At 44.0% G+C, this 23,490-nt stretch overlaps 1 protein-coding gene across 4 annotated transcripts in view; it reads left to right on the top strand.

The window, feature by feature from the left end:
- The window catches only part of PRKN (parkin RBR E3 ubiquitin protein ligase), a 1,215,897-nt gene extending 1,197,682 nt beyond the window's left edge, over positions 1 to 18,215 (top strand). For all 4 annotated transcript variants that reach the window (XM_073219865.1, XM_073219867.1, XM_073219864.1 and 1 more), the window contains 2 exons: positions 12,806 to 12,923; positions 18,050 to 18,215. In XM_073219865.1, the coding sequence (XP_073075966.1) occupies positions 12,806 to 12,923; positions 18,050 to 18,162 (231 nt within the window). In that variant the 3' untranslated portion in view covers positions 18,163 to 18,215. The remainder of the gene's footprint in view (positions 1 to 12,805; positions 12,924 to 18,049) is intronic.
- Positions 18,216 to 23,490: the final 5,275 nt, after the last annotated feature.

Here is a 23,490-nt window from a genome sequence, read left to right as displayed (position 1 = left end):
GAACCCTGGGAGCAAAAACAGAGAGATGACAGGTTCATGTCAGGCGTCTCACCGGGGCTCAGCCAGCAAGGGGATGGATGCATAGACTCGGAGGGGCTAGAGCCAATGATAAAGACACAAAATCAATAATATCCAATAGGTGGCCCTTTACTCATGATCCCTCCCCAGCCTCCTGGGACTTGGACCTGAGGCCTGGAGATGTGCCTCCCTCGTGGAACAGGGAACAGCAGCGGCTCAGCAAAGTCTGGATGCCTGCGTGCGTTTTTTGCCTCTGTATCTCATTGCTGTTCTCTCACAGCCATTTCCTGCTTTTACACAAAATGCAGCCCCCCAAGTGGGTGAAATTTGTTATTCCTGGAGGGCTAGGTCCCCAGTTATTTGGTAATGTAGTTCCTGAATCACTTGTTGGTTTAAGTAAAGCAGCTTTATTGATGCAACTTCACTTAAATCCTTGACTGTGGATCCCCCTTATAGTGGGTGTGCAGCCCACACTGGCTGTGATAGGCTCTGGGAAACACAGTGGCACCCTCCGCCTGCCACCCAGCGGACAGGAGCGAATGAGTGCAGCGGACAGCACCAGGGCACTGAGCGTGTATGAGAGGTTGGCCCTGGGCTGGGACTCAAAAGAACTAGTCATGATTTCCTCCACTTCCAGGAAAGTCACTCAAATTCTCAGCACTTTTCCTCACCTGCCACGTGGGGCCTGTAAGATCTACTGAGCTATAAATAATGAAATGAGAATATATGTGAAGCATTTTATAAGTTGTAAAGTACCACAGAGTGGTAAAACTTTGGGCTTTGGGTGTTTTTAAGGCCGGCTGCTAAAACCAATAGGTGTTAGACAGAAAATGAAAAGCCAACACAGGGAGGGAAATGCAGGAGTGCACACGCACACGCACACGCACACACACCCCAGACCGGGAGGCACACCCTCCCACACACACCCAGGTCGCTGTCTCGCCAAGAACCCCTGGCCCTTCAGACGCATTGCCCTCCCTCCTGGGACTGTCTCCCCAGCAAGAGCCAGCTGTACCCCACAGCTGCTGCCCTCCCCAGGGCTCTGCCGCTCCCACCAGCCTCTCCCCTCTCTAGAGAGCCTCCCAGCCCCCTGAGTTCCTCCCAGCCTGTCCACACTAAGAGGCACAACCTGCCTGGTTCCCTGAGCCGTCCTTCCTCGGCCCCGGCCAGAGTCAGCCCTCCACCCAGATGCCTTCAACCAGCCCCTCCGGCCCTGAGCAGCCCCCGGCAGCACCATCCCAAGCAGGCAAACTTGGCTGCAAACCCCATGGCCCTCCGCCTTCTGCATCCACAGGGGTTTTGAGAGTCCAACTGCTCAGAAAAGGGCTAAATGTAAACCCCTCACCCTGATTGACAGGCCTATATCCTGTATCAGAAACAACCTCTTAGAGCAACTGGGAGGTGTGAAAAACACCTTTACAGAATCATATCCCGCTCTCACACCTATACCACACACTCTCACATACCCATACACACACAGCACAAACCTACAGCACATACACTTCACACACACCCTATGCACACAGATGTACACCACACACACACCCCAATACACAACATCCATACACCCGGTACACCTGTACACACACACACCCTACACACACACACACAGCAGAGCCTGTTTTATCTCTACTCAAGGAGATATAAGCCCTTGGAAGCAGCATTTCCTCTTAGAGCAGAAGGGAAACAGCTGCAGAGCGCCTCTCACTCGCCAGATGGCGCTAGATCCTTATGAGAAACAACATACTTCTTTGCAAGAAATGGTGGCCAAAAATGAGACGCCCCAGGGAAAAGGGAGGGTTCGGCAACAGAGGCAGGAGACTCAAAGGACCGTTGTCACTGAAGAGCGTCCCTGAGTGAAGTGCCAGTGTGGGGCCTTGCTAAGTAAACCCTTCATGCCCTGACGGAGCAGAATTGGGGGAAGTATATACGGTCATCCACAGGAGGGAGTGGCCGTTGGTGGGAAGACGGGTCACGTGCACTGTTCAATTACCGCCTGTCGGAGGCAAGCACAAAGGTAAAGCACTTTTAAATGTATCGCTGTTCTTTTCCAAGCTTACATTTAATTTCTTTCAGCAAGAACTCATTGTGCACCCCTTATCTGCCTGTTCTGTGAGGAATCTAAGGCACAATGGGATGGTTTTGAAGTCAGACAGATCTGCTCTTAAAAGTGAGTTTCAGCCGTGACTAGCTATAAGGCTACCCGCTGCGGAGCCCAGTTCTGTCATCAAATACTAGTTTAGGTGTTGCTGTGAAGGTATTTTTCAATATGGTCAACATCTACAATCAGTTGACTTCAAGTAAAGGAGATCACCCACGGTGTGGGTGGGCCTCATCTGATCAGGTGAAGGCCTAAGAGCCAAGGTTGAGGTTTCCCGGAAAAGAACAAATTCTGCCTCAAGACTATAACATAGAAACTCTGCCTGAGTTACCAGCCTGCCAGCCTGCACCCCTGCAAATACTAAACTTGTCAGCTCCCACAACTCCACAAGCCAATTTCTTAAAATAAATCCACATATTTTATACATACATACATATATCTGATTGGCTCTTCCTGTGGAGAACCCTGACGGCTACATCAGTTGTGCTAATCAGTGAGAGCATTACGTAACCTGCCAAAGCCACACTTTCCTCATGTGACATTATAAAATCTCAGTATGACATCGTTAAGTCAGGAAGATTTACGGAAATAATGCACACGTGAGGCCTAGCTCAGAACCTGACATGTCACAGTGTGAGCTGAACAAGGCTGTCCTTGCCTCATCCCAGGCCACACACTCCCTGCAGGGTTACACCCAGCTGGTGAGACTAGACCTACACACTTGAAATGCCTTGTCCTAGAACATACACACACCCAAAATTCATTCCCTCTTTATTGACTGTAGCGTATGCAAACATCCAGTGAGCAGTTCTTATTAAAAGGCAGTTTCCGCTGACTCGCAGCACAACCATCACTGGGCAACGTGTCAAGTCACAATATCTGGGGCCCCACCCCTGACCTACTGATTCAGAAACTGGGCAGGGCTGTCGTGGAGGCCTGGCAGCAATTTGTGTTTGAACGAGCCCTTCAGGTGGTACTAATGCCCCCAGCAGCCGCAGACCCACTGTTCTGCTTGTGGAAGCACCAAGAGCCGGGATTTGTTTGCTTGTCGTTTGTCATCCCTTTTGTTTATTAACACAGCCCTAGTACCTCGGACAGTGCCTGGTGCATCATAGGCACCCAGCACATGTTTACTAAATGAGTAGATTTCTGTGCCAGCTCTAGCCAAAATAATAGTCTGCTTTGTGCCAGAATAGCTACACTTTACACATAGGACAAGCTTTGTACTCTGCTCTGGCATCCTCTTTGCATTAGTGATAATTCCATATTCAAAATCCTGTCTGTATTAATAATATTAGTTATTACTGACTTAAGCAAGCCATGCCATTATCAAAAAGTTAGCTTATCTTCCTTGCTCAAGTATAAATTTTTTTCTCATTCATCAATTTACAACAGTTGGACACAAAGCACTTTAAAATTCCCAACAAATGATACCTATTAATAATTTTGCTACTTAATATTTATGTTGTTCCATTTCCCCACCTATCTCAAACTATACTAATAAGCATTTACTTCCCTCCCCATCTATAAAGCAGCTAAGGCCCCTTGGGACAATATCATACAAGACCTAATCCAACAGCCATACACATTGGTACACATGGCGCTAATAATTGTCATCATCAAAAATATTCTTTCAAATTTCATTTGAAAGCATGGCTTGGGAAGCTTGGAACTGAATGGAGAGATTGCAGCTTAGCAGCCTACCCAGCCCTCAGGCAGACAATGCACTACATCCTAGCACTTCAATGAGTTATTTCTGAATTTATAGAGATATATATACCATAAATATATACCGATTCATTATTATATATAATTATATATTGATAATATATATAATATAATATAATATAATTATATATTGATAATATACATGTATTCCCCCAAAAGAGATAGTAGTTTTCAGAACACTGTGAGAACATTTGTTGACATCTGAGCCTGAAAGGGGATGCAGTATTCTGAGTCACCAGCATGGGGAAGCCTGTGCACAGTCACGGGCCTTCAGCCAGGACTTCTTTCTGCCTTGGCTGTGACCCCAGCAAGGCTGGGAAGGTCTCGCTCTGCTGAGCTGGGAGTTTTCAGTAATTCTGTGGCAAGTGAGTGTTATCTGGGGGTTCAATTTTGAAGAGAAAGGTGAACCTCAAAACTGGCATTCACCTGAAAACATTCACATCTGAATTAAGACAACTGTATTTTCAGTGATTACTGGCAATCTGATCCTTTTTTGGAAAACAGATTTAAACTGACTTGTAGAATCAAGATATACTTGTGCAGTTACTGGCTAAACAGATGTCACAAATAAATTTCCTAAAGCAGGGAAGATAACATGTATATGAACAGCCAGTGAGGTTGTTCTAACTTACAAATATATTGACAGCATCTCCTAGGTGTGAAAACCTCTCTGAGGACACCGGTTTACTTGTATTTTTTAAGGAGATGTAAAGCCAGTTCTGGCCTTCCATAGTCTTGTCAGTTCATGCAAACTCCCATTGTCTGAAGCTCCCATCTCCAAAAATCAGATGATGATGATGTTGATGGCAATGATGACAGAGACAAAAATCATAATTATTATGGTCATAGAAAACAAGAAGATGGCATTCGGGGGGTAGCAGGCTCTGTGCCAAACTCTTGTGTGTTTATCATACTGGCTCACCTCAGTCCTTGTGAGGGACGTACCGTGGTCATCACACAGATGAGCAGGGCCTGGGCTCAGGTGCCCGTCCACAGCGGCCCAGCAAGCAGGGGGAACCTGGGGCTTAAACCCAGGCCTGATGATTCCAAAGCTCTGCACTGAAAGCCTCATGATACAGATGCCTCTAAATGTTTGCTTAAAATCTGTCATTGTGTAAACAAAGACCGTGGTCCTTCTTAAGCCACAGATTGACTCTCTTGCCCATACTTGACCTTGTTGGGAGAATTTTGAAGATATATAGGAAATTGCTGTTTTTAGCCATCAAATATGTAAGAAGAGAGACTTGTAGCATTCCACTTCCACCCCCACTGTGCACACACACATTCCTTCCCATGGTGAGTGAACGGTAAGCAGGCACCCAGGTCTATACAGTTGACCTAATTGTTACAGTGCCCTCTCCGAGCCACAGCTAATTGCCTGTAGGGTGATGATGCTGAATCAGCAGGGCCTTCACCTCCGGCAGCACGATACCAAGGCAGGGCTTTATAGCTCAATGACTAAAGCTGTCACAACAGGGTAAGTTTTCCAACTAACTGAGATGGTTTCCACCCTGCACCTCACAGTCCCCCAGAACTCCCACACAAGACCTACTGAATCCAAATCTCCAGGGAGTCAGCACAAGATTCTATAGTTCTTAAAAATCCCTGAGTGATCCCAAAGCAGTGGGTCTGACCTCTGCTTGCGATCATTCCAGAAGGATTTAACATCATTTTCAAGGATGCTCCTAAAGGATGCTAAGCAAAGATGTGCTCACCTCAGAGGAAAGGGCTTAATGACAGCCCTTTTCCCCTGGGAATTGATAGTCGAAGGTCTAACACAAACAGTGGCCTGGGCACAGATACCCGCCAGCAGGATGTTCCAGAACTGTTTCTTGGTGCCCCAATATCAGAGCAGCTGTGGTGAGGTGGGCTCCCCTCCTTCCACACGGACCCACCTGGGTGAAGCTAGCAAGCAACAAGAATGACTTTGACATGGGGCAGGGGCCCCCTTGTGGGTCTTCCTGGTGACCCTGTTCTGTTAAGGAGGACAGAAGCAAGCGTTGGGTGCAGTGGAACAATCAGAGATGGTAGGGACAAAGAAAAAGCATTGGCTTCAGCATTTGGGGTCATCTGTGTCCTTAAGGACAGTTTCAGCCGGCCAGGCAGAAGTGAGAGCTGGCTGGACAGCAGTGATGGCACGGAGCAGAAGAGCGGACAAATGGTGCACGAATGAACTGCAAATCGCAGACAGTGAACTTAACTTGGCGGATGTCACAACATGATCCCTAGACAGTTTTGTGTCAGCCCACACCACAGACTTACTCATCGATTCTATAGGGAAACTGGCAGAAGGACAGGAGAGCTGGTCGCGTGAGCATCTGGGGGCCAGAATGCCTTGCCATTGTCATTACTGGGCAAGAATGCTGGGATAGAGTTTCTAAGTTACCTGCAGAACTGGTTAATGCCCTGTGGGGCATTAAAACCACAACCTCTACCACACACCCACACCCACCCACCCGCACATGCATGCACACACACATACCTCATCAATCTTCTACAAGTTAACCTCTAATTTTTCAAAGTTATGAAAGGTCTATACAATGAACCTAACTGTTACTCTGCTCAGTTGTAGGTAGTCAGTTGCCTCCTCCGAGAGAGTTGGTATGGCTTCCACGGGAAGAAATCAGTGAGGCAGGGCAGGCAGGCTCAGGAGTGGCTAGTTTGAATGATTCCAGTGGGCTCTGGGGTGCAGGAGCTGTCCTCATCGTCTGGTACCTGGTCCTGGGGTGATAAGTCAGGGGCATGGTGGTCCTGAGTGTGGAGCCTGAGAGAGGAGACAGTTGGGGGTGTGGGCTCTGGATTTGACGTCTTGCATCTGAAAGGCATGCTTGGGTCATTTATCCCAGGAGTTGGCTGGCCCTGGGAAGGCAATGCCTCCAGTATCAGTGAGGCCCCAGATATCAAAGCACCAGAATTCAAAGACATGTTTAATACTCAAGGCAAACCAGGATGTATTCACCCTATCCAAAAAGTTTGTCCTCCGTGTCCTGGCCCGCCTCCCCTCAGTACCCCGTCCTGCCCCACCGGTCAGCCCAGGGTTCTTCTCCCCCTCTGTGTCCAGGGAAAGCCCTCTCTCCCTTTGCATAATTCATGCTTAGCCCAAGGCTCCAGATCCTAACTGGCCCCTAGAATGAATAATAAAGGCTTCAACATTTCCAATGCGGCAGAAACTGTACATCCATTTAAAATGAGGAAGAGATGTGTTCTGCTTTATAAGCAAAATTCTTTAAATCACGGCGTCTGTTAAGGAAAGAATGGCAGAGCATATGCTTGAAGGTAAAAGCATTCTGCTTCTCTGGCTTTTTCCTTTACCTTCCTCCACCCTGTGAATGAACCTTCTTACCCACCTCTGCTGCACTGAGATGCTGCCGGCTACCTGCAGATCCATTAACTCAGTTCACACTAGTGTGTAAGTGGCTATGCAAGGAGTTTACTATTCCTCCCAGGTGTGTGTGTCAGTGCCCTGTATGCAGGAACTCGAGCTGGGGATGGACATACAGCCCTTTAGGAGAAATCCAAGTAGGTACCTGGTGGTGTCCACTCCAAGTCACACTATGCTGTTCTACATGCTCTGGGGATCAGGAAATAAGAGAAAATTCATATTTTGAGAGAAAACAATTTATTTTCCTCTGCCAAAATTTTATCTTTCTTCCCTGAAATAAAAAAGTGTATTAATATGAATCTGCTCATTTCCAGTTCTTAATTACCCTCCACTCATGTACTATTAATAGTCTATGAGGCTTCTTGAAGTTACTCTCTGAATCTTTTTCTTGGGCTGAGCATAATACCCTTTGTCAAAATAAACATTTTATTCACCCAGCTGAAAAGACTTTTAATTTGCCAACATGTACAACATGTAACAGGCCCTTTACATATGCTCAGGTCCAGGGCCAGAAGCTTTCACGCAGGGGAATTATGCTGAGGAATCATTACAATATATAGAGTCTCCTCCATAAGAATATTTATCTCAAGATTATTTAGAATGGTAAGGAGTCACCCACATTTCCTGCAATCTGATTAATTGTAAATTAGGGCACATTCAGATGCTGGAATCCAGTGAAAATTAAAATTTTATACACACACACACATAATACTTATAAGTGATATGGGAAAATGTTCACAATATACTTTAAAGGAGAAAATTGGATTACAAAAAATATATACATACTATATGTAGAATTTTTAAATGATTTTAAATGATTAAAAATATGGACAGTGACTATAACTAATAAAGGATTGCAGATGACTTTCATCCTTTTTTATGCTTTTTATTTCTCAAAATTTTCATAATCATGTATTGAGATATATCCATGTACATTTTAAATGAAATTGTTAAAATACATCTTTAATAGTAAATCGCAATCATATAGTAGTAAATGAGATAATTAGAAATTAATTTTACTATAATTTTGACTGTCTCTATTGTTGGTGAAGGGAGCCAAGAGGCAGGGGATGCAGGAAGCCTCTAGAAGCTGAGAATGCCCCCCAGTGGACAGCCTGCCAGGAAACAAGCCCTCACTCCTGCACATGCTTGCAGCTGAATTCTGCCCATTGGCATAGACAATATGGAAATAAGCAAATCTGACTTCCACTGAAACTATATTTACAGTGCAAGTGGCAGCCCAGACTTGACCCATGGGCCATGGTTTACCAAGTCTTGCTCTAGATTACAATCTACTTACACTGTGGTGATTCCTGAACCATCTGCAGTCATTTCTGCCACTTTATTTTGTGCTATTTCTTTCTATATGTCTATACTTTCTTTTTTACTAATTTTCTGTTTGTTTTTTCCATTTATTCTATTTTTTCTTGTTTAGAAGCAAAATACTTTTTCTTTTACTGATGACCCTAGAAATTTAAGCATATATTAGTGTAACAGAATCTAATGACCCCCAGCCTGAATAATGCCACCACCTTAATACTACTTGATTCTCTCATTTATATGCTGTTCTTGTTTAGCATTTTAGTTTCTACCTTGATTTTTTTAAACCAACAAATTGAGCATTGTTTTGATAGTTTTATGTAGTCTGTAGTCAATATTTCCTCTGCCTTACCCATACATTACCATTCTCTTTGCTCAGTTTCTTCTTGTGACTCAGGTCTTCTGGACTTTATCCTGTCCAGGTGTTCCTTTAATGAAGGTCTGCTGAATATACTGTATTTTTTTGTCTGAAAGTGTTCTAATTCATTCTTATTCTTGAAAATTCATTTTGCTTATAGAATTCTAAGTAGGCTGCATTTTCTTTCAGTACTTTGAAGATACTGTACTACCATCTGCTAGTATCCATGGGTTTAAGAAATCAGCTGTCAGAATAGCTGCAACTTCTTTGTAGATATGTGTTTTCTTGGCCACTCTCTGAATACTGTTTCTGCCTCTTGCTCTCTGACTTCTCTTTCAAGAACTCTAGAGAAGTGTTGTACTTTTTCACTCTATCCCCCTCTCTCTTAATTTCCTTTTCATGTTTTTCATTTTATGCTCTCTGATCTGCTATGTAATTTCTTCAGCTTTATCTTCCGATTCACAAATTCTCTCTTTATTTGTATCTAATTTGCTCAACTGAGTTTCTAATTTTAATCATTAATATTCATGTCTGGAAAATTGACAAAGAAATGCATTTCTTTTTCAAGTTTGGTTAATTATTGAGTCTCTTATGCCTTTGCCATTCTTTCCATGTACTCTTTTATTTCTTTAAGTATAACGAACATATTTATTTTTTACTCTGTATCTCATTATTACAATACCAACAACCTTTGCTGGTCAGATTCTGTAGTTTTGTATTTCAGTAACTTTCACTCACTTTTATTCTCTTGCATTGGGTAACATTTTTATTGTGATCCAAAGTTTCTTGGAATTTCATTTTTGTGATTTGTTTGAGGTTTAGCTGTTTAAATGGCATTATTCTACAGAAAATATTTTTGTTTTAGCCATATCCCTGGGTATACTACCAATCTGAGAGTTTTCAAATTAACTTTTGGGTTTGAGGTTTTTTTTTAAGTTAATCAATGGTATGAATTATTTTCATAGGCTCTTGTATATGAGAGTTGGTGGTTAAGAATTCTGAGCTTTTCTCCCCAGCCTGCCCTGCCATAGAATCAAAGCTAAAACCAGCACATATCTTTATCGATTGTCTCTTCCAGGAAGGTTTTTCCCTGTAGTTCACCAGCTAAGGATGTCATCCCTTCAGGAGTCTTGGTCATCTCTGTGTAATGGCAAAATCTGATTCCACCTTCCACCCTGCTCTGGCCCATTTTTGTCTCTCCCTATACTCTCAGGATCTATGATGACCTAGGCTCTGGACAGCCTGGGACAAGGAAAATAGCCCACAGCAAACCCTAGATCCCTCCCTTAGCCAGGAAGATTTTCTATTTCTAATTCTATTCTTCAGGGATTTCCCTTACTTTCCCATCAGGTCAGCCATGCATTAAGCAAATATTTTTCTTCTTTTTTATGGCTGAATAATATTCCTCTTTACATGTGTGAGTGTGTATGTTTTTTTTTTTTTATCTATTCATCTATCATTATATACTTAGATTATTTCCATGTCTTGGCTATTGTAAATAATGCTGCAGTGAACATGGGACCACAATTATCTTTTTCAGAATGTGATTTGATTTTCTTCTGATAAATTCCCAGAAGTGGAACTGCTGGTTGATTTTTTTAAAAACCTCTGTACTGTTTTTCATAGTGGCTACACCAATATACATTCCTACCACCAAAAGTTAACAAGGGTCACCTTTTCTACACATCCTTGCTAACACTTATTTCTTGTCTTTTTGAAAGTTGTCACTCTGACTGGTTTGAGGTGATATAGTACTGTGGTTCTGATGTGCATTTCCTCCATGATTAGTGATGTTGAGCAACTTTTCACATACCTTTTGGCCATTTGTGTGTCTTCTTTGGAAAACTGTTTATGCAGGTCGTCTGCCCATTTTTTAATCAGATGGTTTGAGTGTTTTGTTCGTCTGTTTTTAGTAATGAGTTGCATGAGCTCTTTATATATTTTGGATATTAACCCCTTATCAGATATGTGGGTTGCAATTCAGCAGGTTGCCTTTCATTTTGTCAATGGTTTCTTTTGCTTACAAAAGCTTGTTAGTTTGACGTCATCCTGGTTGTTTATTTTTGCTTTTGCTGCCTTTACTTTTGGGGTCTGCATTCTTCAAGACTGAAAAATTTTAATATTTCAAAAGTTTCTCAAATCTGATAGTGAAATGATAAAAGTTGGATTTGCACTTGGGGTGGAGGGTCCTACTCAGCAAATTCCGCATCTCACCCAGGGGTCTCACCGCACTGCGGTGATCAGAGGATGAGTACTAAGGTACTGTCTTCTGAGCACTGCCAGCCCAGTACCTCTTGCTTTCACTCTCCACATCTTGAACACCTGCCAAGAGGTGACGGTGCTGGGTGCAGTTTGGTTCTGCGGCACAGCCAGGAGCCTGTGTGTGAGCATCGCTAGTTTGCGTGGCCGTCCTTCAGGTTTCACAAGCATTTGCATTTGAGAGGCTAACACTGCTCTATGAAGCCAGCACCCCGACTTTTTTGCTACTCAGCAGCCTCACTGTAAAATAATTTTGATGTTTTTGAAATCAGAGTGTCAAAAAATGTTATAAGTGTATAAAGTATTATTATCAGTATTATTATTAGGGAAATACCAGAGTGATAGAACATTTCATGTGATATGATGTCTTCATTCATTGATATTTTAAGTTATTTTTCAGTAGTTTCCTAACCTAAAAATAGCTCTGGGAATATTTTTGAATAGTTATTACTAGTTAACAAAAACAATTTTCATGTTCCAAATTTCATATGAATTTTAAAGCATAAAAGAAAAAACTTTAAACACTATGGAGGCCAAATGGAGGGGTTCTGTTTGGAGTAACATTTTGAAATATATTTGTAGACCACAAAGTTCTTGAAATGAATTAAAAAATGTATCGGTTCTTTTTCTGCATGTTATTCAATACAAAGTAATTGGAAGAGATAGAGTCTGAATGATGAGGCAGGTGCGGAATGAGTATTGGCAGCAGCTGTTTTGAAATCCATCCTCCTTTTCGTGGTAAGAGTCAAGGATAATTCAGTCCTCTGACATGAATAATATTAGCAAACATTTTTGAGAGCTTGCCATTTTATAGATCAAGGTATTTCATATTATCACTGAACAACACGTGTCACCCGTTTACAAATCGTAATGAAATTATTTAATCCTCAATACCCCCAATGCACTAGGTATTTTTTACTTCCATGTAATTGATGGCAGTGTTCAGAGAGGTAAAGGAATGTTAGCAAAGTCACCCAGCTGTGTGGAGCTGGGTTTGACCCAGGCAGCTGACTCCCAAGCCCAATCTTAATTAACCTCTGGTTAGTCCCAGCCCCCACTGCCACCATCTCTGTCACATCGACTTCATCTCCTTGTTCCTGTTCCTGTCCCTTCTGTGAAAGCATTTGGAGTTCCCCATTGTCTAGGTGCAAGAATGAAGGAAAATGAGATGTAGAAGAACATTTAAAAGCAAAGATTTTGGAGTTACACAGACTCCGACTTACCAGCTTTGGGCAATTGTTTGATGTGTCTAATCCTCAGTGTAAAAAAAACTTCTAAACTCAGTGTATAGTTACCTGACAAAGGACCCAACAAAAAGTGTCTATGGAGAGTTCATCACCTGCCTGCATATTAAGCATCTAATAGATGTCATTTATCACAATTATTCAAAACAAGAAAAGAGAGGACCTTGCATCATAAAACCAAGTGATCTTTTCTGGTTTGTAAGCATAGGCCATGTGCCAAGAAAGACCTGCTCTGTGTGTGTCCACACCTGTCCACCACTTTCAAGTGAGCTTATGTTTGAGCTTCTTACCCGAAAGCATTTCCATCCCTAAGAATGTTCCCGTGCTGTGCCAGTTCTTCAAGGAACCCAATAGAAAGATCTGAATTTCAACTCCTTTTGTCTTGATTTACTCAGGCCTACAGAGTTGATGAGAAGGCAGCCGAGCAGGCTCGGTGGGACAAAGCCTCCAAAGAGACAATCAAGAGAACCACCAAGCCCTGTCCCCGTTGCCATGTGCCGGTTGAAAAAAATGGTGAGTCTGGGCTTCACAGAAAGTGAGGATTTAATGAGCCCCCCTTGGAGAGCATTTGCTGTGTCGTCCTAGCTTGTCAGAACCCTAGGTGGGCTTCATACCCGGGGGACACAGCACAGGGCCTTGGGAGGCATCTGGCCGGCCTGCAAATCTCAGCTCTCTCACATCACGTTTCCTCACCTCCTGAACCACAGGCCCTCACCTGTCATGCAGAAATGCTAACAGCAGCTGCCCTGCAATAGTGGAGCCCCATGGCACGATGCATGGCACATGCTTGGCCCAGTGCCTGGCACAGAGAAAGCACTCAATAAACACTCACTGCCTTTATTTATTATTCATTTACATATGAATAATATATGAATTATTATTTCATTATCATTTAATTATATCATTTTAATATAATGATATACTAACATATATACAAATAATTGGTTTAATATATTATCATTTATTACATATCATTTGTTATTCATAATGGTAGACACTTTGATAAGTTGCCCACTACTCTAACCAGACAAAAAGGTGTTAAGGAAGCTTCCCGGTCCCGTGTCTCCCACAGGGTCCTCCATGTGCCCTGGTGACTGGAGGCGCAGTGAGGAAAGGGGGATGTCACCATGTCAGATTGACTTGCCAACCCCCTCCTACTGTTTCCCCCTCACAGACAACAGCAGAAACTGACATGCATTGAGCATTTACTGTATGCTTGTCCTAAGTTCTCCCCAAGTGTCAGATCATTAAACCTTCGCAGCAGTCCCGCAGGGGAGCTACTATTATTACTCCCGTCCACGATATAAATTCACAGATGTAGGCATTTCAAAATTCCTTTTGAAAAGAAATCTGTTTCATTTTGTCTAACCAATTGGTCCCCAGTTTTCTGGCCATGAAGCTGTTTTCTTGTCACACTGATTCATATCCCCTTGAACTCTGGGGCACCCTTTGGCCTATAGTTCTCCCTCCCTGCTGCACGAGAGTCAGTGTCTGTTGTTATCATGACACTCGGCTCCATCATTAAAATATCCTTTACACGAATGTGTTTGTGAATAGGACTTTTCCTTTGGCCTCACAAATTACTCTCTAAATTTTAAGAATGTGAAGTGACCGTTTGGAGATGCCCTGGATCAAGTGGCACTGAATGTAGTCAGTCCCCCAGGAGCCCCAGTTCACACCCTACTGCATGTGGGCTTACAGGCTGAGGAACCGGCACCCGTGGTCAGGTGGTCCTCCCTAAGGGTACCCGCAACTCAGGGCAAGAAGGCCGGGCCTCCCTTCCTCGCACACGCAGCCACACCCACCCCACTCCTACATGCTGGGGGCCACCGCGGCCATCGCATGGGAGACTTGCAAGAGCTCTCAGAAGGAAGGACTCCCCTCCCCACTCTGCCCCAGTGGCCCAGGATATGCTGACGCGTGTGGAGAGGGAGACGGGCTGGGCTCCATGATGCGCATCCATGCTTGAGGGTGTGGCCTTCCTCCCCTGCGGACCTTGCCCCTGCTTGGATGGTCGCACTGGGTGCTCATGCTGTCAGCCCTCACTGTGCAGCTTCAGTTTGAAGGCTAACAGTAGTCTGTGCCAGAGTACTCTGGGGTGTCCCATTCACAGCGATTCTGACACCTCACAGCAACCAGTGTGAGGACGGCGGGGATACCCACTGCCATCCATCCTGGACGTGCCAACCAGCTCAAGGCCAGCCCAGCCCAGAGCCCTTTCTAAATCAGAAATGCGTGTGCATGTATGATTTAGTCCACAGCTTTACACAGATGAGAAATAAAACAGCTTTTCCCAGGTTCCCCCAGTATGATTTAGTCCACAGCTTTATACAGATGAGAAATAAAACAGCTTTTCCCAGGTTCCCCCATTGAGCCTTAGCAGCCCTGGTGTGTAGGCTACTAAGAGCTGGCTTCTCTAGAGTGAAACCGGGCAGTCCCATCATGGGCACTCAAGCCTCTCCTTCCTCGGGTACACGTTTCAGAGAGCCTTCATTAATACAAAAGAAGGAATGCCAACGTCATCCCAGAGCAGCAGGAACAGCCGTGACCCAGGCCAAGGCTTCAGCTCTGAATCAATGGTCTCTGGGAAAAAAAGGAGCTTACCCAATGAGTCAGTGCTATTCCTTTGCGTGCCAGACCACTCCTAGAAAATGTGGTGGGTTGCACACACCTGTAAAGAGAAGACATCGATGGAGTCAGAGGAAAGAACTTGTCTCATCCCCATGCACTGAGCGATGTTCCTTAGGCGGCCAGAATGAGAGGCAAAGGCCCTGCAGGAGGGAGGGTCTGCAGTGCTGGGAGGCGCAGGCCAGTGTCCCATCTCACAGGTATTTAAAGAGTGTAAACTGAGTAATAAGAGACCATTTTGCTATTACCAAAAGTCAGGAATCTTGTCTATTTTCTGGGCCCAGAAAAGTGCCTGACAAATAAATATTTGTTGATTTAAGAAAAACAACTAGTAAAGGAGATGGACACATAAACAGGTATCTCTGATAAAAATGAGAGAAAGCAAGCTAGTGAAGTGCAAGGCCTGAGGGTTTAGTTTCTTGGAAAAAAGGAGCTTACCCAGTGAGTCACTGCTATTCCTTGTGTGCCAGACTGCTCCAGCTCCCTGGAAAAGATGGTACCCATGCTGAGAACTGAAGAAACAGTAGAAATTAGGCAGTCAGTGAGGTGGGACAGAGGCCTTCAAGGCCAACAGAGTCTGCAGAGGCACGGAGCGCAAACAGCAAACTCTGATGCATGCAGGAGCCCAGCTGTTTGGAGTTCCTGGACGAGGCATGGCAGGAGCATACACTGGAGCTAGGTCAAAGAGAGAGCACAGGGCACTGAGGACATGAGGGGCTTGGACCTGATTCTGTAAGACAGGGATCCACTCCAGAGCATGAAGCAGGGAAATGATGCTGTCAGATGTGTCTCCAAGTCAGACCCCATGGGCAGCCATGGACGATGTGACTGAAGGAGGCGAATGACTCATGATGTGGGACAGGTTCCCAGTCTGGTTATTTCTTTGAAATATTGTGAGGTGCCATAAATGGAAAGCATAATCTTTCACCAAACATGTTGAACCAATGACCTGAAAAGCTGAAGCTTATTAATGATAGTCCAGAGTATTTTAGAGCAAAGCCCTACAACAGAAAAAAATGTAAGCTCCACTGAGCAAGAGAAGCTATGCATGTCAGCCAGCTCTCCACCTCAGCTCATGGCCTGCTTCATGTTCTTCTGCATCCCACAAAAGCAGTTCTTTCTTCAGCAAAGCTCTAATGGCAACAAGAATTATTTTCACTTTCAACATAAGCTCAGTGTCGGTTCTTCCTCCCATAATCCCCTTCAGTGCCTGCAAGTTTCTCCCTTCACTTCCCCTCAAACAGAGGAGATTCTAGCTCCATTCCCAGATCAGTAGATGTCTGCTGCCAATTAAGTTTGTCTTCAGGTTGCTGAGGAACTTCTGCTCTCAGTAAATCCAACGGCAGAGTTGTCGGCCTGGGCTTCTCACGGTCAGAGCGGGGGAGCCATGTTTCTGAACCTGAATGTCCACAGATTAGTATGCAATTGTTGGTCACTTCTTGCTCACATTTACTTCTAAGCTGGCAGAGTTTTCCAAGTTAGTCTCTGATCCCTCTCCACATTATGGGATCCAGCATATGGCCTTGTATATATTAAGCATCAGGAGGGAAAGAAGGTTTAGAATGTATATCCACTCTTAACTAATTCCTTTCTTCTTATACTGTTGTACCATTGTGATTCTAGTTGCTATATTAAAATTTTACTTGTAATGCTAGTATTTCATATGCATTAAGATTTTGGTATGATGGGAAACATTATGTAATTTTACCTCGTAAATATACAATCACTAAATATATTGAAAATTATACAATCCTATAATTGTTTAATCCTAAGTGGGAAATCTTTAGATAAAAGTATAAGTAGGTTTTTCCCTTTATTTCCCCCATGTTTATAATTTTTTAATAATCTTTAAAACAGACCAAAAAGAAGTAGAAAAGTATGGGACTTTAAATACCCTTAAGTTATCCTAAAACAAATGCCTTTAGTTACATATCAAAACTACTGTAAATTAGTGGAAGCTCTCATGCCAGGTTTCTAATAGTAAAAATGATACAGTACTGAAGCCATTACTTGGAAAACTTGGCAAGAAAAAAATGGCTTAAGGTAATTGATAAAATTGGGTAATGGAGCTCATCCAAATCACATCAGAGTCAAGCAAAGAAACTGCTTTGGCCTGGATTACCCGGAACTTCAGTCAGAAACAGTTCTCCCCGTCTAATATCATACAATTAACTTCCTCTTCACCTCACAGCAGAATCGGAGTCTGAGCTCCAGAATCAGACAGGAATGGGTTCAACAAAAGGCAGGCGGTGAGGAATCCCAAACGAGGTGCCACAAGAAGGGGTTTTCCATCTTAAGACTGAAAAAGGCTCTGTTCTGTGAGAGAAGGAAGATTGGCATCATTACAGATCTTGGTTAAATCTCAGTCTTCACCATTTAAAAGTCCTTGACCTTGAGAAAATTCTACGACCAAGTAATATCTCATTTCACAAGGAGATTTTGAGGAGTAAATGATATATGTAGAGCACATAGCATTATTCATAAGTTTCTCTCTGTCCTTCTCATCTTAAATAAAATTTTGAACAGCATTAAGGCATGTTCCTTATTAAATGCTTTAAATACTGCTGTCTCAACACCTGTTTTATAAATTTTACCAAGCTATGTCACATTAAGAAATGAGAAAGATTACTTACGAGACATATTTACATTATTATATATTAAATATATTAACATACATTTAAATTATTACATTTAATATATATTTAAATAAGAAATTGACCCCTGTCGGTGCAACACGAAGCATTTAACTCTAAATCCCATTTTCAGGAGAGTAAATAAATTTAGATTTACAAAATTTGTCCTCAACGAAAGCGACAAGCTTCACCCTCATTGGTTTCTCAGTGGGCATCATAACTTTACAGCTCGCTTGGGTGCTTTCCGACCTGTTTTCCCCAGTCCACATTCTGCCCATATATTGCTTGTGATGGTTCTCTTAGAAAGTTTCTAGAGGAGCGTGGTGGCATGGGAACGAGCATTTCCAGGTGTTGCCTATATCCTTTGTCTGCCCACAGGAGGCTGCATGCACATGAAGTGCCCCCAGCCCCAGTGCCAGCTCGAGTGGTGCTGGAATTGTGGCTGCGAGTGGAACCGCACCTGCATGGGAGACCACTGGTTTGACCCGTAGCTGCAGCCCAGCCCAGGCACCCGGCCTGCTTGGAAATAAAGTGTCCAACTGTGGTTTGCTAATTTTCCTTTCTCCAAACACACACACACACACACACACACACACACACACACACACGCACACGCACACGCACACGCACGCACGCCCATTTAAACTCCACACACACACACACACACATACACATACACTTAAACTAATTTTCCTTTCTCCAAACACACACACACACACACGCACGCACGCACGTACACTTAAACTTCACACACACACACACACACACACACACATACACTTAAACTTCTTTCCAAAATCACAAAAACAAAGTTACAGGAGGAGCTCCCAGGATGCCTTTCCTTGTATCCATGAAAATCAGCTGAGCTAACTGGGAGGCCAGCAAGAAGTCTGCCCAGGCCCCAGCAATACAAAAGTACCAGAGCAGAGGTGAAGTGTAAGTCTGTCTTTTGTATGGACTGTCATTCTTGCATGAACCCAAGTCAGGCTGGATTACTTGATAGAAAGGGAATTTTACAAGTAGAAAGGGTTTATATTTCCTGCATTTTACCTTCAGCAAATAATAGGAAGAAGCCACTGATGAAGCGAGAATAGTCTGAGGGACTCTTGTCAGAGGTTCTCTGTAGGATTGACTGCAGTGGATTCTCAGGACCATGCTCATGGCTTTAAGAGCAATGCTCTTATTTAATTTTTCAGAGCACATCTACTTCCAGAGAACTAAAGGCAATAATCAAAACTACATGTTTATCACCAAACATTCTATCTTTATATATTGAATTGATGAAATATCAACCATGCATATATCAACTTGTCAACTAAGTGAGAAATTATGAACATTACCTTGAGAGTTAAATGTTTAAATTACGGGAAAGAAATCAAAACTTACGTTCTTTTATTTCATTTAATTATTTGCCACTTTAGAAAGAAATTTTTTCTGAAAATATTACAGAATCTTTAATCTGCTTTTAAACATCCATTCTGCAGCTTGCAGAATAAGCTAATACATTTGACTTCACTGTAAATGTAATGGAGAAAGTCCCTGTAAAGGAGACATTTTTAGAAATGATTTCATAATGACTCTCGATGTCAACAAAAGTGCAGGTTATTAAAGCAGAATCTTAAAAGAAGCATGTCCAGGACTATCAAAATAATGGAAGGGTTTATGCTCTTTCAGCCTGCTGGCTATGTTCCCCCAGCCTGCAAGTCCCAGGGGGCTCTGCCCACCCCCTGGGTCACTCCAAAGAGACCCCTTTTCTCGAGGGCAGTAAATGCACACTGGAACATTCCCCCATGTTACCATGCAGTGAACAAGTTTTCATCTTTTTTTTTTTTTGAGGCATTCACAATTCATCAGTAAGAGATGTGTTTACACTAAGTGCCACACACCTCATTTCCTACAGCACAGCGGGTAAGCGCTGTCTTTTGCACTCGGTGTCTGTCTCCTCAGGAAGATCGTGACCCTAACTAAGGCATGAGTCCCAAAAACATTTGCGGTCCCTTTTGGATTTAGGGACCCAGGAAATTAGGAAATCAATTGCAGGGTTTTGTAGATATAGCCTGTCTTGTAGACAAGCCTTCTTGCTTGGGGAGAGGGAAAAGACTCAGAAAATTTCTCAGGGACATGGTCCCTCCTTCCCTAACCATCCACTCAGAGACAATCCTCTCTGCTCTCCTGTCACTTGGAGGCGCTGCACCTCAGAGTAGATGGGGCGCTGCAGCCACATGGGCTTTGACAACGCCATTGGCTGCGCTCCTTCAAAAAGTCCAGCCCCGCAACATGGCCCTAAGGCTGCCAAACGCATGTCAGGAAGCCTAAAGGTGGAGTAGAGATTACCCGGGGCCCGCATCTGCGGGCATGAGCAAAAAGGAAGGCCACCAGGCGTGGGCCCAGCTGTCCCAATGGCTGGTATCGGCAGTCAGTCTGGAGGCCACTCAAGGCCTGACTAGGACACCATCAAACCCAGGAAGTGGGGGGCTCCTTTCCCACCCACCACAACAGAGTGGATGGCTTCCCCCGTCATGGGGAACGCCAGTACTTTACACTCTCCATGCATTTGGTTTTAATGCTGTTGCCAGTATTACCTGCTTCCAGATAGGCAGGGTTCGCTGGGCTGCAGTGCCTGGGCAAGCTTTGCTCCCAGGCGCTGATGCGTGGCAGAAGGCCCCAGGCCCCTGCCCTTTTCCTGGGAGTAGTCTCTTCTCTTCTTTTTTTTCTTTTTCCAAAATAGAATACTGACTCTTAAAGCACATTAAAGGAAAAACAAGCACTATAAATGAATGTGAATCAAAAACCACTGTAAATGAACACATTTGAGTACAAAACATATCAGAATAGAAATAAAGCCTTTGCAGAAGAATATTTTTCTGTGAAATGTGTAAAGAAATACTTGACAGTTGTATCTAAGGTTGTACTCAAATTGTCAATAAAAGCATCAAAAGAGCTTTTGACTCCATCTTTGAAGCTGTATTTGTAATTAATACCAAAGGCGTCTGAGGGGGGCCAGGGACCCCTCACTAGTGGCCGAAAGGATCCCGATGCTACACACCAGATTAACCCTGGTTGTTTTTAAAATAAGGTGTTCTCCTTAAGTGCTATTAACATTGCAAAGGCTCTAAAAAGCAAAAACCCTCATTCAAAAGCCTAAATTACTTTCCTGCCTTATCAGCAAACTTTTCTAATAAATGTGTAAAACACAAGTTTGAGTTGGGAAAGACCCCAAGGCTTTTTTCTCTGTAATGCTGTTTCAGAGAAGTTCAGTGGCTTGGCATTGCTCCCAGTGCGGGCTGTGGACATTGCATCTCTTTAGAACTGTTTCTGTGGCTGCCCGTTGACACGGGATCCTGTGGGAATGATCTGGTGGGGGACGTTCCTGGACAGCTCCAGACATACACTAGGCAAGTTGAGCCCCCCGAGGGCCCCCTTGATGCCTAGCACCACGGGAAATGCTCTGGGAGTGATGGCCCGGGTACCGAAAAAGCAGAGGCAGCGGAAAACACAGTGAGCAAGCACCCCCACCACTACCTGTGCATGAGCTTCTGAGACAGTAACAGCATCCACCTCACGGGGTGGCCATGAGGATGAAGCGATTCGTATGAAGCACCTGGCACAGAGCCTTACATACGCAGAAAGTGTTCCCTGTTATTAATAAGTGGACGAGTCAATGGAGACCACCAACAAACTAACAAAAAACACAAAACTCATGCAGACTAATTACAAACAAACGCCAGGAGTCCGTACAGGAGTGTACAACCACAGAGTTAGTGATTTCATGGTACAGGCAATGGACTGACTGATTCATGGTGGACTGAAGTGTGCTGGACTGTCTTCTGCACAGTTCCAGAAGCTTTCCTATAAAGGCAAGTTGCCAGCTGTGTTAGATAGGCTTGAAGGGACAAGACCCAGCTATTGCATAAATGATGTCCAGGGTGCAAATTAAAGAGTTGATACCATGAACAGAAATGGATAAGCTCAGATGTGGAATGCTTATTTGAAAAGAACAGCAGATTTGGGGAAGCCCACATTATTGGGCAAGTATGTGCCTTGCCACATGCTCTTGCTGGGCCCTTTCTGAGCGCTCGGGGAATATCCAAGTTCGTTTTTAAAAGAAAACCCTATTTCAAAAAACACTGAGCCTATTCCCAACTTACCCACTGTGAATAAACTGTCCAACCGCAAATATTTAAGAACTTTCACTTAAATTTGAATAATCATGCACAAAAAGGCAAGAGCATCATCTGGGAAGATCCATTTGGCACACAGACTGGTGGCACTGCCTCAATGGGCAGTCCCTGAACTCATCTTCTGATGATTATGCTAAGGGAATCAACTTTGTCACTGAGCAGAAAGGTGACTAGACCCCAGAAGACTGACTCACATTGACCCAACTCATAAGGGAGAAAGTAGGAACCTAAGATTTCAATTTATTTTTACAATGAGAAGTTCACCTGCTTTTCACACGATTTTCCACCTGCCTGGAATTGTTTCTTTACAACCCTCCCCTGCCCACTTTGACCAACTTTAGGTCTCCCTTAGTCAGCCCCTCCAGAAACCCTTCTCTAACCATCCTGGTCTGCATTAAGGGCCCTTCTTGTATGTTTCTAGAGCTGCACCACTTCCCAGATCATAGCTGTGTGGTGTTTTCCCAGCACCAAAAAGTTTTCCAGTTCTCCAGGCACCACTGGATGTCCTACAAGCCACTTCAGTTTTGACAGTAACTACCTGGAGGAGATGTTAGACTCCACAGGGTGCAGGGCTCAGCCCCACAAGACTGTCCCATTTCAGACACTTGTCACAAGTCCCAGCCTGCTACCCATACTTCTGACCAACTGGCTATAAATCAGGGGTTCCCATGAGCCCCTCCTCAGGTTCAATAATTCACTAGAATGGCTCATAGAACTAGATTGTTATTAAGAATTCAAACTCAAGAAGAACCAAAGATCAGAGATGCCAAGAGCAGGTGTGTGTGTGGTGCTCCACTGCTCTCCCAGCACGGCCATGCATCCAACAACTTGGGAGCGCTCTGAACCCTGTGCTCAGGGGGGTTTATGAGTTCATTAAGTAGGCATGACTGATTCCATCACTGGCCATTAGTAATTATTTCCAGCCCCCCTCTCTTCCTCAGCGGCCAGGGTTTTTCTGGCAAGCAGCCCCCCTCCAGAAGCTACCTAGGAGCCCCACACCCACTCATTAGCACACAAAAGACACTCATCGCTTAGAGATGCCAATGGGTGTAGGAGCTGTGTGCCAGGAACCAAAGATACATTTGTTAAACTTATTTATATTTCATGTATCTATATCACAACCCATTGAATGTGTAACACTTTAATCACTTCCTCATCTCTATCCCCCAGGAGCAGATAAGCAAAACATGACTATTAAACTCTCCGTACCCACAGCCCCTGGCACCAGGTACTACCTGCCACATACCAGGCTCCATAGCTAGGGACTGCATTTTTGAGTTCTGAGCAAATCTACTTGGAAAAATCAAACACAACAAAAAGCGTATTGTTGAGCCTAGACTCAGCTCAGCAGCTTAGCTGCATGCTGCTGACCAGTACCACCTGGGCACATAGGCCAGTTTCCATTGCAGAGGAACCTCTGACACAGACCAGCTGCTGCTCTCACATCACATCGGGTAATTTACCTCTAAGAGTTTTTGAGATGCATGGCCACCGGCTTCTACCCTTTAACTCCATCATGACAGCATTGCCCTCCTCCCCGCAGCGCCCCAGGTGACCTCACCTGCACAGAGGGTGGCCCTGAAAACCCTTCAGTTGCAGGAACCAAGACAAACTTCCCTGTGTTGCTTTTGCTATGGA

The sequence above is a fragment of the Manis javanica genome, chromosome 13 (genome assembly GCF_040802235.1).
Source record: "Manis javanica isolate MJ-LG chromosome 13, MJ_LKY, whole genome shotgun sequence".
In the NCBI taxonomy this organism is placed as follows: Eukaryota; Metazoa; Chordata; class Mammalia; order Pholidota; family Manidae; genus Manis; species Manis javanica.
This window is presented reverse-complemented; position numbering and strand designations above follow the sequence as displayed.